The sequence below is a fragment of the Chelonia mydas genome, chromosome 8 (genome assembly GCF_015237465.2).
Source record: "Chelonia mydas isolate rCheMyd1 chromosome 8, rCheMyd1.pri.v2, whole genome shotgun sequence".
Classification (NCBI taxonomy): domain Eukaryota; kingdom Metazoa; phylum Chordata; order Testudines; family Cheloniidae; genus Chelonia; species Chelonia mydas.
The window spans coordinates 51,505,637-51,525,202 of NC_057854.1; the positions used below are offsets into that span (position 1 = coordinate 51,505,637).

At 43.1% G+C, this 19,566-nt stretch overlaps 1 protein-coding gene across 11 annotated transcripts in view; it reads left to right on the forward strand.

Annotated features, from left to right (window-relative positions):
- CEP350 (centrosomal protein 350) overlaps positions 1 to 19,566 on the forward strand; it is a 134,467-nt gene that overhangs the window by 20,727 nt on the left and 94,174 nt on the right. For all 11 annotated transcript variants that reach the window (XM_043521163.1, XM_043521164.1, XM_043521165.1 and 8 more), the window contains 3 exons: positions 9,835 to 10,481; positions 10,874 to 10,987; positions 17,625 to 17,738. In XM_043521163.1, coding sequence (XP_043377098.1) covers positions 9,835 to 10,481; positions 10,874 to 10,987; positions 17,625 to 17,738 — 875 coding nt within the window. The remainder of the gene's footprint in view (positions 1 to 9,834; positions 10,482 to 10,873; positions 10,988 to 17,624; positions 17,739 to 19,566) is intronic.

Below are 19,566 nucleotides of genomic sequence, written 5' to 3' on the forward strand. Positions count from 1 at the left end.
GCCAGACTAGGGTCGGCTGTCCCTGGGCTACTTCCTGACTCCCCCTCTGGTGGTACCTGAGTCACGGTGGAGTCTTCCGCAGGGTCCAGCATCATGGGTTCCTTGGGGTACCGGGCGAGCGGGAGGCCCGGCAACTCCTCTGGGTAGCGAGCACAGGGCAGGTCCGGCAACTCCTCCGGGTAGTGGGCACAGGGGAGGTCGGCCCAGTACTGGCATGCACCTTGGGCCACAGGGGCTTCCCAGTCGCGGGCTAGGCTGGAGGTGCCTGGCCTCGCCGGAGGCTGGCCCTCTAGTGAGCTCTGAGGGCAAGCCTTTATACTTCTGGGTCCCTGCCTGACCCTCTGAGGGGTGGGCTCAGAGCGCCCTAGCTCCGCCCACCCCGGCCTCTGGATGGACTCATCCCTCTCCGGGGCTGCAGAGAGCCACACCGCCTCACTACAGAGACTAACATTTATTTGAGCATAAGTTTTCATGGGCAGACCCAACCCTGCTGCCCCCCCCCCCCCCCCCAAAAAAAAAAAGGCAGCAGAGGAAGTACAAAGCATTATTACAAGTAATAGGGAAATAGTAGCTATTTCTTAACTTCTTGGCAGTGGCAATAGATTTTTAAAACAACTTTTCCTAGTTTTGATTCATCTTAAAATCTTTTTTCTAATGTATATTATTGGTGATGTAGAAAGAATGTTTTCTATCTTGATACATTTTTTCTTTGCTCTTTTGAGGACTTTGATTGTGGACCAGCCCCTTTATTATTATCATAACCAACAGAACATGAGACTTCATCTATTTTTGAATAGCATAAGTAATGATAAAGTTTTTCTTGGCTGTTGAGTCATGTATTCGTGTAATTTAAGTTTTTTAATTTCCTTGACATTTTACTTGTGGAATTTTTGCACCCTGTTAGGTCAACAAACAACCTGGTAAACTATTGTATAAACTTGGAGTCTTTAAAGAAATGCCTTGAAAATTGCATAGGAGAGTATTGAACAGCAAGGGATCACTGACCCTATTGTAGGGAACACTCTGTCTTTCGGTCTGTCTCTCTCACATGCACACATGCAGAGAACCTTGCTGACTTTAAGAAAATATTGGTTGGGGGCAGTTGGAAGGCGTGTGGTGGGGAGAAATACTTAATGATTACAATGTACCCAGAAGCCTAAAACAAGCTTGTCACTGCAGAATTAGTTTGGTTAGTACTTAAGATTTCTGAGGCTTGTAGCATTTCACCATAAGTCCTTCATTACTTTTTTTCTCAATTTGTGGCAAACCTTGGCCCTAGTCATAATGAATGACTTGTTTAAATTGATGATGTGTAGGATTTTTAAAAGTGCTCAACCTCTGCCTAACTCAGATCCCACTGAAGTCAATGGTAAAACTCCAGTTGACTTCGGTAAGAGTTGAATTAGGCCACCACTAACTGTTTGTTTTATAAAAGTCCGACCTTTTATCTCTTTATTTATAATGGGCCCAGCACCATTGTTATCTCAATGTCAGTAGAAATTAAATGTAAGCAAACATAGAATTCTATCTTGCCTGCAGGCTCCTTATTCCAACTGTGGATTTTCCTCCTTGGCTACATAGGAGGCAGAGTTGGACCTGTCAGGCTGGGGGCTCTTTTGCTGAATAAACTGCTCCTGTTGTTAGTTTTCCATCTGGAATAATTATTTCCTTGACATCAGTCACTTGTTGTAAAAGCAGTGTATCAAATTATTTGACTTCAAATACAGGGGGAAAAACAGGAGTAGATGAACTCTTATCAACCTAATATCATTTCTCATTCAAATATACTTAGCTATAAAGAAATCTAAAGTACAGGAAATGAAAAAGACTATTCTTTTGCATTGTGAAGATTGTAAGATCAAGTACTCAAGTCAGGGCATTCAAATTGTTGTGCTTGTGCTGATTATGTTAATTCTGTCCTATTGCATGTCCTGTATAGTTTTATGGTATACATTACTAAGAGTGTGGCACCTGAAGGTCTGTATTTAACAGGGGAAAGAGAAATAGAAAATGCTGAGTGTGTGCAGTGTCATGCACATGGCTTCAAAAAGCTTCCTTGAACATATATGTGCCCAAGGATTAAGCCTACTAGCCTAGATGAAAAATATCTACAGTGTCACCTCAGTAGTCCTGCCATGCATTGGCACATATTCAACCCCTCTTGAATAAACCTTAAATAAATAAATTCTGCCCTCATAGCACACATACATGCTAGAATACTCAAGGAGCTGACTGAGATATCTGAGCCATCAGCAAATCTTCAAAAAGTCGTAGAAGCCAGGAGAGATTTTAGAGGACTGGAAAGGGGCAAATATAGTGCCAATCTATAAAAAGGAGAACAAGGACAACCCAGGGAATTACAGGCCAGTCTGCTTAATTTCTGATAATGGAGCAAATAATCAATCAATTTGCAAACACCTAAAAGATAATAAAGTGATAAGTAACAGTCATCATGGATTTGTCAAGAAAAAATGGTGTCAAACCAACCTAATAGCTTTCTTTAACAGGGTAACCAGCCTTGTAGATGGGGGGAAGCGGTAGATGTGATGTATCTTGACTTTAGCAAGACTTCTGATACTGTCTTGTATGACCTTCTCATAAACAAACTAGGGAAATACAACCTAGATAAAGGGTGCATAATTGATTGGAAAACTGGTTCCAGAGAGTAGTTACCAGTGGTTCACAATTAAGCTGAATTAAGGGCATATCAAGTGGGGTCCCATAGGGATTGGTCCTGGGTCTGGTTCTGTTCAATATCTTCATTAATGATTTAGATAATGGCATAGAGAGTACACTAAGGGTATGTCTACACTACGAAATTAGGTCGAATTTATAGAAGTCGGTTTTTTAGAAATCGTTTTTATATAGTCGATTGTGTGTGTCCCCACACAAAATGCTTTAAGTGCATTAACTCGGCGGAGTGCTTCCACAGTACCGAGGCTAGCGTTGACTTCTGGAGCGTTGCACTGTGGGTAGCTATCCCACAGTTCCCGCAATCTCCGCTGCCCCTTGGAATTCTGGGTTGAGATCCCAATGCCTAATGGGGCAAAAACATTGTCGCAGGTGGTGCTGGGTACATGTCGTCAGGCCCTCCCTCCCTCCGTGAAAGCAACGGCAGACAATCGTTTTGTGCCCTTTTTCCTGAGTTACCTGTGCAGACGCCATACCACAGCAAGCATGGAGCCCGCTCAGCTCACTGTCACTGTATGTTTCCTGGGGGCTGGCAGACGCAGTACTGCATTGCTACACAGCAGCAGCTCATTGCCTTGTGGCAGCAGACAGTGCAATAGGCCTGATAACCATCGTCATCATGTCCTAAGTGCTTTTGGCCGCCTCAGAGAGGTCAGTTAGGAGCGCCTGGGCAGACATGGGCGCAGGGACATAAATAGGAGTGACTCGACCAGGTCATTCTTTTGAGTCCTGCTCGCAGTCGTATTGCACCGTCTTCTGGCGAGCAGCCAGAAGATGAGGATGGCTAGTAGTCCTACTGTTCCGTCTGCTGCCAGCCTAAGATGTAAAAGATAGATGGAGCGGATCAAAACAAGAAATAGACCAGATCTGTTTTGTATTCATTTGCTCTCCCCTCCCTCCCTCCGTGAAATCAATGGCCGACAATCATTTTGGTGAGGTCTGTCAGGGGCACCTTGAAAAGTTTAATGGAGATTCAGTCCTGCCTGGAATACTGGGGGGAGGGATAGCTCAGTGCATTGAGCATTGACCTGCTAAACCCAGGGTTTTGAATTCAATCCTTGAGGGGGCCATTCTGTGTGACAGTTGTTTTTGTTTCTCCTTGATGTAAAACCACCCCCTTTGTTGATTTTAATTCCCTGTAAGCCAACCCTGTAAGCCATGTCGTCAGTCGCCCCTCCCTCTGTCAGATCAACGGCAGACAATCGTTCCGCACAGACGCCATACCGCAGCAAGCATGGAGCCCGCTCAGATCACTTTGGCAATTATGAGCACATTAAACCCCACGCGCATTATCCAGCAGTATATGCAGCACCAGAACCTGGCAAAGCGAAACCGGGCGAGTAGGCGACGTCAGCGCGGTGACGAGAGTGATGAGGACATGGACACAGACTTCTCTCAAAGCATGGGCCCTGGCAATGTGGGCATCATGGTGCTAATGGGGCAGGTTCATGCGGTGGAACGCCGATTCTGGGCCCGGGAAACAAGCACAGACTGGTGGGACCGCATAGTGTTGCAGGTCTGGGATGATTCCCAGTGGCTGCGAAACTTTCGCATGTGTAAGAGCACTTTCATGGAACTTTGTAACTTGCTTTCCCCTGCCCTGAAGCTCCAGAATACTAAGATGAGAGCAGCCCTCAGTTGAGAAGCGAATGGCAATAGCCCTGTGGAAGCTTGCAACGCCAGACAGCTACCGGTCAGTCGGGAATCAGTTTGGAGTGGGCAGATCTGCTGTGGGGGCTGCTGTGATGCAAGTAGCCAACGCAATCAAAGATCTGCTGATATCAAGGGTAGTGACCCTGGGAAATGTGCAGGTCATAGTGGATGGCTTTGCTGCAATGGGATTCCCTAACTGTGGTGGGGCCATAGACAGAACCCATATCTCTATCTTGGCACCAGAGCACCAAGCCAGCGAGTACATAAACCGCAAGGGGTACTTTTCAACAGTGCTGCAAGCACTGGTGAATCACAAGGGACGTTTCACCAACCTTGTGGGATGGCTGGGAAAGATACATGACGCTCACATCTTCAGGAACTCTGGTCTGTTTCCAGAGACACAGGAAGGGACTTTCTTCCCAGACCAGAAAATTACTGTTGGGGATGTTGAAATGCCTATAGTTGACCTTGGGAACCCAGCCTACCCCTTAATGCCATGGCTCATGAAGCTGTACACAGGCAGCCTGGACAGTCATAAGGAGCAGTTTAACTATAGGCTGAGCAAGTGCAGAATGGTGGTAGAGAGTGCATTTGGCTGTTTAAAAGCGCACTGGCGCAGTTTACTGACTAGGTTAGATCTCAGTGAAACCAATATTCCAATTGTAATTGCTGCTTGCTGTGTGCTCCACAATATCTGTGAGAGTAAGGGAGATGTTTATGGCGGGGTGGGAGGTCGAGGCAAATCGCCTGGCGACCAATTTCGCACAGCCAGACATCAGTGCTATTAGAAGAGCACAGCAGGGAGGGCTGCGCATCAGAGAAGCTTTGAAAACCAGTTTCATGACTGGCCAGGCTACAATGTGAAAGTTCTGTTTGTTTCTCCTTGATGAAACCCCTCGCCTTGGTTCACTCTACTTCCCTGTAAGCTAACCACCCTCCCCTCCCCCCTTCGATCACCGCTTGCTGAGGCAATAAAGTCATTGTTGCTTCACATTCATGCATTTTTTATTAATTCATCACACAAATAGGGGGATAACTGCCAAGGTAGCCTGGGAGGGGTGCGGGAGGAGGGAAGGACAAAGCCACACTGCACTTTAAAACTTAAAAACTTTAAAAAATTTAAAACTTATTGAATGCCAGCCTTCTGTTGCTTGGGCAATCCTCTGGGGTGGAGTGGCTGGGTGTCTGGAGAGCCCCCCCACCCCCCCCCAGCGCGTTCTTGGACGTTTGGGTGAGGAGGCTATGGAACTTGGGGAGGAGGCAGTTGGTTACACAGGGGCTGTAGCGGCAGTCTGTGCTCCAGCTGCTTTTCCTGCAGCTCAGCCATACGCTGGAGCATATTAGTTTGATCCTCCAGCAGCCTCAGCATTGAACATTGAATCCTGTCTCCTGTCATCACTCTTCCACCACCTATCCTCTTCAGCCTGCCACTTACTCTCTTAAGCCTGCCACCTCTCCTCGCGTTCATGTTGTGCTTTCCTGCACTCTGACATTGTCTGCCTCCACGCATTCGTCTGTGCTCTGTCAGTGTGGGAGGATAGCATGAGGTCAGAGAACATTTCATCACGACTGCGTTTTTTTCGCCTTCTAATCTTTGCTATCTTCTGGGAAGGAGAAGTTCCTGTGATCCTTGAAACATATGCCACTGGTGGAGGAAAAGAAAAGGGACAGTGGTATTAAAAAGACACATTTTATTAGAACAATGGGTACACTCTTTCACAGTAAACCTTGCTGTTAACATTACATACATAGCACATGTGCTTTCGTTACAAGGTCGCATTTTGCCTCCCCTCACCACATGGTTAATCCCTCCCCCCTACCCCCACCGCGAGGCTAATAGCAGGGAACATTTCTGTTCAGCAACAGGCAAACAGCCCAGAAGGAACGGGTATCTCTGAATGTCCCCTTAAGAAAAGCATCCTATTTCAACCAGGTGACCATGAATAATATCACTCTCCTGAGGATAACACAGAGAGAGAAAGAACGGATGTTGTTTGAACGCCAGCAAACATATGCTGCAATGCTTTGTTCTGCAATGATTCCCGACTACGTGCTACTGGCCTGGCGTGGTAAAGTGTCCTACCATGGTGGATGGAAAAAGGCTGCCCTCCCCAGAAACCTTTTGCAAAGGCTTTGGGAGTACATCCAGCAGAGCTTTATGGAGATGTCCGTGGAGGATTTCCACTGCATCCCCAGACACGTTAACAGACTTTTCCAGTAGCTGCACTGGCTGCGAATGCCAGGGCAAATTAATCATTAAACACGCTTGCTTTTAAACCATGTATACTATTTAAAAAGGTACCCTCACCAGAGGCCCCTTCTCCACCTGGCGGGTCTGGGAGGCAGCCTTGGGTGGGTTTGGGGGGTACTGGCTCCAGGTCCAGGGTGAGAAACAGTTCCTGGCTGTCGGGAAAACCGGTTTCTCCGCTTGCTTGCTGTGAGCTGTCTTCAACCTCCTCCTCCTCATCTTCCTCATCCCCAAAACCTGCTTCCGTGTTTCCTCCTACTCCATTGATGGAGTCAAAGCACACAGTTGGGGTAGTGGTGGCTGATCCCCCTAAAATTGGCATGCAGCTCATCATAGAAGCGGCATGTTTGGGCCTCTGACCCAGAGCGGCCTTTTGCCTCTCTGGTTTTCTGGTATGCTTGCCTGAGCTCCTTAAGTTTCATGCAGCACTGCTTTGGGTTCCTGTTATGGCCTCTGTCCTTCATGCTCTGAAGATTTTTACAAATGTTTTGGCATTTCGAAAACTGGAACAGAGTTCTGATAGCATGGATTCCTCTCCCCATATAGCGATCAGATCCTGTACCTCCCGTTCAGTCCATGCTGGAGCTCTTTTGCGATTCTGGGACTCCATCATGGTCACCTCTGCTTTTGAGCTCTGCACTTGCTTGCAGCTTGCCATGCTGGCCAAACAGGAAATGCGATTCAAAAGTTTGTGGGCCTTTTCCTGTCTACCTGGCCAGTGCATCTGAGTTGAGAGTGCTGTCCAGAGCGGTCACAATGGAGCACTCTGGGATAGCTCCTGGAGGCCAATACCGTCGAATTGCGTCCACGCTACCCCAAATTTGACCCAGCAAGGCCGATTTCAGCGCTAATCCCCTTGTCGGGGGTGGAGTAAGGAAATCAATTTCAAGAGCCCTTTAAGTTTAAAACAAAAAAAAGAAAAGGGGGGGGGCTTCGTTGTGTGGACGCGTGCAGGGTTAAATTGATTTAAGGCTGCTAAATTCAACCTCAACTCCTAGTGTAGACCAGATCTTATAAAGCTTGCGGATGATACTAAGCTGGGATGGGGTTGCAAGTGCTTTGGAGGATAGGATTAAATTTCAAAATGATCTGGACAAGCTGGAAAAATGGTCTGAAGTAAACTGGATGAAATTCAATAAGGACAAGTGCAAAGTACTCCACTTAGGAAGGAACAATCAGTTGCACACATACAAAACGGGAAATGACTGCCTAGGAAGGAGTACTGTGGAAAGGGATCTGGGGTCATAGTGGATCACAAGCTAAATATGCGTCAACAGCGTAACACTTGCAAAAAAAGCAAATGTCATTCTGGGAGGTATTAGCAGGAGTGTTGTAAGCAAGACACAGGAAGTAATTCTTCCGCTCTACTCCATGCTGATTAGGTCTCAACTGGAATATTGTGTCCAGTTCTGAGCGCCATGTTTCAGGCAATTGGAGGAAGTCCAGAGGAGAGCAACAATGTGATTTAAAGGTCTAGAAAACATGATGTATGGGGGAAGATTGAAAAAGTTGGGTTTGTTTAGTCTGGGGTAAAGGCGACATGACAACATTTTTCAAATACATAAAAGGTTGTTACAAGGAGGAAGGAGAAAAATTGTTTTTGTTAATCTCTGAGGATAGGAGAAGAAGCAATGGGCTTAAATTGACGTAAGGGAGGGGTAGGTTGCATATTAGGAAACTGTCCGGGTAGTTAAGCACTGGAACAAACTGCCTACGGAGGTTGTGGAATCTCCATCACTGAAGGTTTTTAAGAGCACATTAGACAAGCACCTGTCAGGGATGGTCTAGATAATACTTGGCCCTGCTTTGAGTGCAGGGGACTGGACTAAAAGACCTCTCAAGGTCCCTTCCAGTTCTGTTATTCTATAGTTTGAATCATTTCTACCCCATCTCTTTCCAGGCTGTCTGCTCTCAGCATGCTACCCAAAGAGATGGCATTTACCTTCCTGGGTGCAGAGGAGGCCCTCAGCTTTGCAGAACCCTTTTATCACTTGAGTCCTCTCTGTACCTAGATCCCATCTTCCTTTCTTTTAAGGCATGAGAAGCTGTGGTCCACTCTACTTCTCACTCTTCCACCCTCCTATAAAAATGTAGCAGCTCCAGCTATTCTAATTCCTTCTTTCTGTAAAATGTGCTGTAGTGCTTGGGCCACTCTGTTCCCAGTCTCCCTCCTTCTCTTCCAGGAAAGGTGCTGAAAACTGCTTTGCCTACTCAGTTCACTTGTTTGGCCAAAACCTATACATGCCCTGAATCGGTAGGTGTTACAATCCCCGATTCTGCACATTTGCATTAAAACACTGAATACAAGAAATTTTGTCAGTCAGTTTCCAAAACAGCCTTATCTTTTGGAATTTTCTTTCTTCTGATTGCTTGATACTGCAAACTGTTAACATTCGATTAACAGTTGTTGGGTTTTTAAAAAGAGAGAGAACTGATGGGAAGGAAGGTATTGGGAGGTAATTAGCTTGCTGAGCTGATGACCTCTATTAATGAACCTTGTTAAGTTCACTGTTCTACCCCCAATTCAGTCTGAAAGATCGGTAAGTTCCTTTCTCATCAGTTTGTCTATGCTGTGCGCACATGTCAGATTCAAGTTCCTTTCTCTGCAGCTTAGAAGCTCCATTGTCTACTATATACATTTTCTGAAATAAGTAGTGCTAACTTAAGGAACTGTGCACACATTTTTCACTCTTGCCAAACTTAAGCTACTGAAGGGATTTTGCTCAAACTGTCCGGGGGTGGGGAGGAATCACCTTCAAGGCAGAAACTAAGTATAGAAAATTTCAGCTGAAATGGGGAAACATTTGAAAAGTAGTGAGCATATAAAAACTGGGGACATAATTTAAACTTTTGCAACCTTCGTTATATTAGGTAACATTAAGTGCCAATTGTAATAAACAAAGTAACTGTTTCCATGAGTCATCTAATAGGTGTTGTTGAATGGCACCTAGCAATCCATACTTTTCAGAGGTTTTCTGGTGTGTGTAAAAGCTAGTTTATCTCAGCAAATGTTGAAATCATTGTTATGCCAACCACTATAGTTTAGGCAGCATAAATGATGGTCACAAATTTTAAAACTGGTAGATTTTTACACCATGAATAGCATTCTCTCTGATTTAAGAATCTCACAGGCATTCACAATGTATACTTCATGTAGGTGATAATGACTACAGAGTTATTTCAAACCTAGTTTGTGTTGTTTTTACTGTTGTGTTTCTAATGCTGACTTTCTTTTATGGTAGGGAGACTTATGGTGCACCGTCTTATCAAAGTGCTAGTCCATTGGAGGCGAAATGTTTGCTGTCTGGTTTAGACCGTAATGAAGCACAGGATAAGACTGAAGGAATGAGCTGTATGATACATGACAGGAGTGAAAGTGACTTACATAACAGAAATTTTGAAAGCCCACGTTCTTCTGCTGCAGATGACACAGTTGTTAGGTATTTGAATGACCGACCAGCAATTGATGCTTTGCAGAACATTGAGTCTCTTTTTAAAGCTGTAACCCCTACAAGATCAGAGGAGGAAAAGACTAATGGGTCCAGAAGAGATGAGAGCAGCACTAAAACTGCTTTTAGTAGCACAGCCCAGGATGCTGAACTGAAAGGGATAAGGCTGGCAGAATCTTCTCTTTCCTCCACTAGTACTTCCAGTGCCCACAGGCTGGAAATCTTAAAACGGAGGCAGCATGATGCTAAATTGCATGATGCTAAATTGGAGAAGCTGAAGGAGCGGATTAGGAAGCAATGGGAGCATTCGGAAGAATTAGGCAGCAAGGGACAACTTCTGGGATATGCCGAGCAGCCTGTAGTGGTAACAAATGTGGAGAATGCAGTGACGCCGAAAGTCAGAAAAGTGGCAGTTGCACCCCCTGCTCCGACATATAAAGGTATGTAGACTCTCTATCTTATGTTGTTTACATGTGGCACCCCGGCTTGAAGCAGAGACCGGGCAGTAGCCCAGCTCAGGAACCAGGAGCTGGCTTTCTTGTCAATTTGGAGCCGTGAAAGTGACAAGAATGACAGCCAAAATCCAATGAAAGGAACACAATGTCTACGTAGATCTAACTACACTGACATAAGCTCTATAACTCTCACTGAGGTGGTTTTATTGTGTTGGCATAGCAGGGGAGTTCATCAGCGGGAGGAGCATTTCAATGTGTACACCTCCACTGTTTTGTCAACAAAACTCTGTAGTGTAGACATAGCTTAATAGCACAATTTTTTTCTCAAGGTTTTTAATGTGTTCTGCAAGATCTAGATAAAACTCTGTTTATCGTAGGTTTCAATCCTGCTGAGACAAAGATTCGCACTCCTGATGGAAAGGTGTGGCATGAAGAGGAATTTCATAACATCAGCAGGGAGTTGTATCGCGATATAGCACTCCAATTAACAGGTGAGAAGCAGACCTAAGCTTATTAATACACACAGGCTTCTTTGAGAAGCAGCTAGGGTTGCTACACACACAACTTAACTGACATAAACCCATGGCAAATGAAAAGTTGAGCTACCTAATAGAGCATATCCTGTATTCCAGTGTTTCTTAAACTTATTTGATCACACCATTCTTTGTGTCTGTAGTAGTTTATGCCCCCCTGCCACACAAGTAAATATACCAATAAAAAAAAATGTAACTCTTGCTAAATATTAAAAACAGTTAGGCATTGATTCAAACAGAGCCATTTAAGTATATAGTAATGTAAATTTTAAGTGAGATGCTGCTGTTTTGGGCACCTGGCCAGCAGTCGCCACTCTTCGGCTGCCCAGTTCTGAAGGCAAGGCAGAAGGCAGCATAAAATGTGCTCAGTACACTTTTTTTTTCCCTAAAGCTTCTCTTTTGCTGCCTGTCTGCCACCCACACCAGAATACATTCCATGCCTCCCAGTTTGAGAACCTCTGCTGTACTCCATCCACAAGCACTAGAAGTGGTTGAAGAAACTTCCCCCCACCCCCGCAAAACATTTTTAACTAACAGGATTTTTTTAAATAAGTCAAATGATTGTTTTATTTTGTATTGGAAGATTTTGCAGATTGAAATGGAACAATTTTTCATTTAGTTTTGAAATTTCCCATTGAAAAATTTCATCAGATCTTTTCCCACAATAAAATTGTTTTTGATGAGACCCCACTTTTTAGTGGGAAAATTTTTCATTTGACAAAATGCAGACAGTTCTAACAAATGCACACCTTTGGGTTACCACAACTACTATCACTATGTGGCACAGCTTTAATTCTGCCCCTTCTACGCACCTTTTTATCAAATTACCCACTCCCCAAATTAGTTGCGGAGATGTTTTTTTTTTGTCGTAGTGTGTTGTGCTGGGAGTGGGTAGCCATAGTAAAGGGGGTGATAGAAGGCTTGAATCCTAGGAGCTGCATATTTAAGGTGCAATACGTGGCCTGTTGTGGTAAAGTGTGTGCCTCTGGCTGCAGGAGATAGAGGGTACGTGTATTATGAGGTAGTTTAACTTCTCCTAAACTGTTAGGAGTGGGAAGTCTTTTGATTAGCATATGACATGATCACTGGATGGTACAGATACATCAGGACCCAAAAAGGGACTTTGGTTGTCTTGACAACTCTTATCCCAGTTTCCCTTATAAGGGGTAAATTAAATCAAACCAGGTATTAATACACGAGAAGTCTCATGGTGCTTCTCCCTCAGCTCAAGGGAAACAGAAAGTTCAGCTGTATCCAACTTTCAAAAGAGGAGGAGGAGTGGAAAAGTTTTTCCAGAAAGAAGTGTGCCAGGGTAACTCTTCCCACGATCATATGTTGCTATGTAACTCTTCCCTAAAGAAGGGAGACAAAAAAAGTGAACTAGCAGGAAATGAAAAAAACATTGTCATGATGTGCCATGATTTTTTTTCCTTACAGCACTCCTACATCAGTTTTGTCTGTTGTGAGGATTAGATAGGATCTTGGGGATTTTATAATTTACTTGTCTGTTTCTTTACTGCTGCTTTGTTAACAGTAATTTGATTTCAGGGTTATGAATTTTTTGCAAGGGCTTGGCTTTGCTTATTTTACACTACCAAATGAACCTTTTTCTTTACGTGTTTATTAAATACACTGTGGCAAATTGCTGGCACGATTATGATGGGTCCAGCGCTTCCTCCTCTTGTTTGGGGTGGGGGAGGGTTTTCAGGGCGCAGTTTCCTGCCCCTGAACTAGGGTATCTACTGTCCCACTAGTAACCCAGAGAAGGGTAGTGGAGAAGGAGGGACCCGGGCACGCCCTCTACTCCGGGTCCCAGCCCAGGGGCCCTAGGGATAGTGGCAAACCACTTGAACTAGGGCTTCCTTCCCCTGGGCTACTTCCCTCTCCTACTCTTCAGCTTGTGGGACTTGCTGCCCTCTCTCTGCACAGGCCGGGTGTCTCTTTACCTAAGGTCTTGGTCTTCTAGCCAGCCACGGCACTTCTCCAAACTGCACTCTGCTCCAACTCCTTCCCCTGGCTGATTGAAGCAGGGGGTTTTTATCAGGTGACTGGCTTCAGGTGCTTTTAATTAAATCTATAGAAACCTTTCTTCCCTCTACAGGGAATAAGGCTTCTCCTTATCCTGGGACTTACATATGTCTCCTATATCACTCTCCTGCTGCCTTCTGGCCATGCTGTATTACAACACACAAAAAAGGGGGGAGGGAAACAATGAAAATGTTCAAAACTCAATGCAAGTGAATTGTTTTCAGTAATATCCCTTATTCCCTCTCTTTGTGTAGAGAAAAAAACCTTTGCTTGAGTCTTTTTAATGGCATTAAATGTCCTTTTTGTGGCAGGGGATCGATTTTAGCGATAGTACTCAGGTTTTGTTAAAGCAAATGCTGTTTCATAAGACAAATGCATACAAAGGACAAAAAGAAAACAGTAATCAAAGATGCTAAAATGTAGCTTGGCTTTGCTTACCGTTCAGTTGCTGAAAGACCACAAGTATAGCACATGCCCATTTAGCCACTCCAAGTCCTTGGCTTTACTCCTCCTGCTCTGAAAAATGTTTGGCTGTTGATTTTCCTTACTTTCCTCTGGCTGGTCTGTAGGATATTTTTACTGAGATAAGGCTGCTTTTTAGTTTGCCAGACTGGCTACAGAAAAATGATACGATTAAATAGCTTCTGATTCACTAAGCCAAAGAAAAAGAGGAGATGGGAGGAATAAAGTGGCAATGGAAATGGACACCCTAAGAAGGTGTAATGAGGATCTTAGGCTTTCATCTCGGGAGGTGCTTGGATCATACCAAGGATAAAATGTTGTCCAAATACCTGTTGTTATCTGGTCAGAACATATTTCAGGCCAAGGAAAAAGGACCAATGGTGTAATAGTAAATCTTTGGGCCCCAGTGTTAGTGATGGTGGCTGAAGTAATGGTGATCATGATGTCTTCCTTAACACTCAGAACTTGCTGCCAAGCTGAGGAATTTGACAAGTGATCCTCGCAAAAATGTCCAGAAAGAACAACAATCTATTTTTATCAAAATTACCCAGTCAAAACAAGCTTTCAATGGTCCACATATGTATGTTCTGCTATATCTGTAGCTTCACCAGGAGACTTGAAGGCTCCTAATTTAAGTGGTGTTTAGTTCAAACAAGCTTGCATTTGAATAATTTATAGAATTATGTGCTTTTTGAAATACTGTTGTCACTTTTACTTGTCAAAAAGATTGTTTACATCTTTTATCCATTTAAGATGTTTAAAGGATTCAACATGTGTCGCAGTAGATACCATCTCTCTTCAGAAATGGTCATTTTAAGCATAGTCCTTCTCAAAGCTCCAAAATGGTACGCCTATACAACAATCATTTGATAACACCTTCCCCTCCAGACACACACAGAGACATTCACTTCTTATGCATTCTCTTCCAGTTAAATTTGGGATTTCTTAGTATCAGAATAAAGTAAGCTGTGGTTCTGACATGGGGTTATTAACACTACTGAGAGTAGATCTAGAAATATAGTCATTTTTTTTTTTTGGGGGGTGCCTTGTTTTAAAAATATGCTGAGATCACATAAATTATCCCGCAAATGTCTCCCAACAAAAAATAACTGGAGAATTTTGCACAAACTCTGGACTTTTATGGCTTTGTTATATAAGTGTTAAAGATCCATTTTGCCTGTGAGAGACTGTTCAGTTTCTAAAATTCAAAGGTCTTTTATCACTAAGCCTGTTCTTTAATGAATTTCCAAATTATTTAATGTAATTATTATTTTTTTCTCTTAATGTATTTAAAAATCAGAACAAGAAGACAATCCAGACTCTTTACAAAATCAGTTGGGGGCACTTTGAGAACTGTAAGCAAAACTTAGCTTTTCCCAGCTCTGTCCTAAAATCTTGTGGAACTCTCCTTAGCTATGTTTTATCTATCTGCTCTTGACCTTTGCACTCAAATTCACATTTGTTACCCTAGATTTTTGGAAATGTCCACTAGAAACTTTCGTTAGATGTACCTTCACAATATCCCACAGCGGATGACTGCTATCTTCGGATGATGATAATGGTGTGAGGTTTTTCTAACTAACTTGCACGATGCTTGTTGTCATTCTGCCAGCAGAATCAGACACATGCTAAATAGCATACAAGCAATTAAAAATGTATGTATGGTAATATAATTTTCAGATTTCTGGCTCTGTCACCTTCACTACATTGACACCACTTAAAAGATTTATCTTGAGTAACCAAACCTATTTCTTTTACCTTTCTGTAGAACTAAACTTCTCCTTCTGACTTGCAGGTTGTATTTTATGGATTGATGAAGTTCCAAATCTTTGGTGCCCTTCTGATTACTTGTGACACTCTGGCAGTCCAAAGCAGCTGTAAACCTGGCAGATCAGTCTCCTAGTGATTTTTCTAGAGTAGTGATAATCCCCATTTAGAGGTAGACCCACCCTCCTCGTGGCCCTTGGTGAAGGAATTATGGCTTGGGTCACAGTTCTGCCAGTGATCCTTTGCTGCTGGAATTGCCTCTAGGGGCTTTGGGAAGCTGGGTGCAATTTAGAGCTGCCCTGAGGTGGTTCAAAATTTCACCAGGGACTGGACCCGCTCTTGATTAGTACCTTGACTGGGGAGCCACAAAGTTGTCTTAAAGCCATTTTGCTTCCTTTGCTGAAGTTATAGCCCGGGGTAGTCAATGGTGGACCGCGGGCCAAATCCGGATCACCAGACACTTTTGAACGGATCCCGAAATCCTTTTATTTACTTATTTTTATTGTTGTTGGGTTTTTTACTTTCTTCTCTGGAGTCTGGACTGTGACTATACCTTGACCAAGAAATTTGGACCTTGACAAAAAATAGACTACTCCTGTTTTTGCCCAGGGTTTTTATTCAGATTACTCTAATGTTTATAGATATCTTATGTTTAACTTACCATTTTTTTCCTAGAAATCCAGTGTTTCTTTAAAAGTTTAATACAAACAGAGTTGTCTCAATTAAACAGACATCTAGTCCATTTCTCACATTTTCCAGGGGACACATTTCAGTAAGAGGAATGAGTTGTATGCAAGTTTGGCCATATGCTGCTCCTGATGCCATGTGTACACCAGCTGTCTGGAATGATCTCCTTCAGTTGAAAAGATCGTATCAAATAGCTGATTCCAAGTAACCAATCTATAGTCATACACAGTACATACTGTAAATATATATTGAGGTTGTTCTATTAAAAGTGAACACATGGACAGAAAATGTAATGTAGATATGTTCACCATGTACTGTATGGTCAGCTGGACCTAAATTCTTTTCCAATCTGGTACTGAAATCAGCAGCATACCTGAAAATTCTGCAGCATCTTCAAGAACATGTCTCTTAGAAATTGAGGGTTTTCTTTAATTATGAAAATTAATACAACTAATACAGAATCTCTTGATTTGTTTTTTAATTGTGATAGTGGCCCCATGAATCCTACTCGGTGGGAATGTTGATTCTGAATCCCACCCTTGGGTTTATCTCTATCAGCTAAACACATGTGAAAATAAAACTCGTCCTGTCTACGCTAGAGTTTTAAAAGAATGTGTTAACACACTTTAGCTAAATGAATTTTAAAATACCATATTTATCTTAGTTTACACAAGCCCATTGGTAACAATGCACTGACTCACATTTGGTTCACTTTTTGAATGCTTTCTTTGCAGCCATAAGGGCTAAGGTTTAAGTCATTTTTTTTTTTTAAATGAAAGCTTAAATGATGCAGAACAATTCTGAATCAGTGAATATGTCTACATAGCAAACAAAGACCAATGGCTGGTCTGGGTCAGCTGACTCAGGCTCAGGCTGTGGGGCTGTAAAATTGCAGTGTAGATGTTTGCCCGTGAGCCAGAGTCAGCTGACCCGGGCCAGCAGTGGGTGTTTAACTGCAGTGTAGACATACCCAGTGGGTGTATTTTGTGGCAAATTCTGCAGGCACAATTGCAGAAAGTACAATGCTCAGCTATTTAGTCTATCACATTTTGATGGATTGGTTGGGAGCCAAGGATTAAATGTGCTAGCATGCATAATGTAAAGGAAGAGGGTCATGTATTCAGCAATGAAGGAGGTAGACATAGCCCATTCAGGTGGAGCATTAATATGTACTTTGTAAAACTTACTTTGTCATTTAGTAGATTAAAAAAGCAACATTAGCTCAGATATGCCAGACTATTACCGTGACTTCTAACCCCCAAAATGAACTTTCTAAGGATCTGTTACAGCCGTTATCTGTGCATACTTATGGCTTTGCAGTTTTCTAGTATTTATGTAAACAGTGCTTGAGGCAAAATGTTCATTCTGCGTGTGTTTGGGCAAAGCTATAAGGGTAAGCCTAAGCAATGCATTGTGGAGTCTAACCTGTGGGCCTTGGAGTAGCAGTAGAATTCTACCTAGCTCTTTCTATAGCAGATGGAACTGCTGTATTCTAAGGTAGTGGGTATGACCTAGAAAGTGATCATGCTGCAGTCTTCTGACTAATCCCCACTTTATCGAGGTAAATGCTGAAGCAAGTTTGTTTCTGAGTTTTATTTTTCCTTCCCATGGGGTATCAACTAACAGTTCACACATACTGTCTGCTTTTCAGAGGATTCAACAGGGAAAGAGAAACCCCCTGAGAAAAGCAAGGAGAAGAAAGCAACCAGACCAGTGCGCAAGGTTCAAAAGCTAACCAGGTCATCAAGCCCAGATTCCAAACCAGGTGACTAGTAGTACTCTTGACATAGGCTTCTTTCTAGATGTGTATGTTCAGAGATTAGTTATGTCTAGACGGGTGAAAAAGGATGTAGTTTAAAGGCAACCTGTTGACTTGAACTCTGGTCAGTTGCACAAAATGTCCTAAAGGTTGTTTGGTATGCTATATCAGCAATGTATCCTCCACCAGTTTTTTTTTCTGTTTACAAAATTTTCCTTTCCCCTGCTGCTGTGTGCAACTCTCAGAAACAGCAGACAATTGAATATGTATTTCACAGGGGTTGTCTGAGGACATTCACCAGAGCACTGGAGACTTGCTCTCCACTTCTGCCTGTGTCTTCTCTCGTCTCTGTGGAAGAGCCTAGGGGTGGGTGTGAAGTACTTCCCTGGGATGCAGCCTGAAACTGGGATACTGCTGAGCTCTCTGTCTATCCAGACTGGGCTCCCTCTCTCACTGTGATGCTGTGACAAGTTGCAGACCTCTCCCAGTCCTGCACTCACACAAACATTTACAACAGGGACACACCCTGCTGAGTTACATGAATGCTTTTTCCAGCCACTTATAAACCAACAATAGAGGGGCTCCAGCCACTTCCCCCCCAGCTCCCCAGCCTAGGACCCCTTAGCTGCACCATCTTGCTATACAGTGGAGTCGCATCATACGTACATTTAACTTATGCAAACTCAACTATATCTCCTTGAAAAGAAAAATTAATTAAGAGTTTTCCGTAAAATATTTGTGACCATATCATTAGTCCAGAAAGGGGGAGTAGCACAGAGGCAGTTGAACTCAGTAGCCATGTTGATTTTGTGGTGTTATCCAGCTGCACCTATCTCTGTGTTGGGCTGTGTAATTCTCCTCATGTTTTTGTGCTGAAATTCTTAGAGGAGAGGCATCAAAGCTAGTTCAGTGTTATATCTGTAATGATGTTCCCTCCCCCTCCAGTCACTGCAGTAACAGAATGCATAACACAGCCAGGTATTATAAATAACTGCAGCTCATATTCTGCTTTGTTAGCTTCTTTTAGTGTAGACAGCTGACCTGAAATAGAAGATGGGCTCTTCCTTCTGGCTTTGTGGAGGGGCATAGAAGTACTTGAGAGCAGCAAGTTGAGCAAGAGAATCTCTTTGGCTGGTGCATCTCTTTTAAAAAGGTTCATGGTAACCTGTTTCAAGTTCAAGTGACAGGTTCATAAAGCATGTGTATAGTTTACAATTTAAGTAGCCACTGAAATGGTGGCTTTTCAACCTTCTATCATAGAGGTCTACTGCTTCCATTAAAGGAATATTGAAGATATTAAATGTGAAAACATACTAGATCTCTGTGTTGGGTTTACTTTTAAATTTAGTTAGATTCAATGTCTAGGCTTCTCAGAACCCTGTAGGGCCAGTAGGCTGTAATCCCTATTTATTTATGTCTAGTTTTTAAACTATGCTCATGCTCTAGTGTATGAACATATATGGTTGGAAATCCCAACTAAGAGGGAGACAATTTGACCTGATTATTAATTACCTGCAAATTACCTGTTTCTCAGCAGAGATTAAAGTGATAAATGGCCCAAATTAAATAATCAGTGTACTGCTTTGCACTTATATATATACTTTTCATCCAAGGATCTTGATGCTTTACTTCAAAAGGTCATTAAATATTGTGTGGGAAGCTAAAGGGAAGAAAAACTAGTCAGACGAATTTACATGTTTAACCTTATAAGCATTCAGTGAAGATACCTTTGTACCAGATCTGTCAGCCTCTGATCTGATATAGGATCGTAGAATAATATTAATGCATGTTTGAAAAAAATAATTGTGATGTGGCCCTTTATAACTGCATTCTG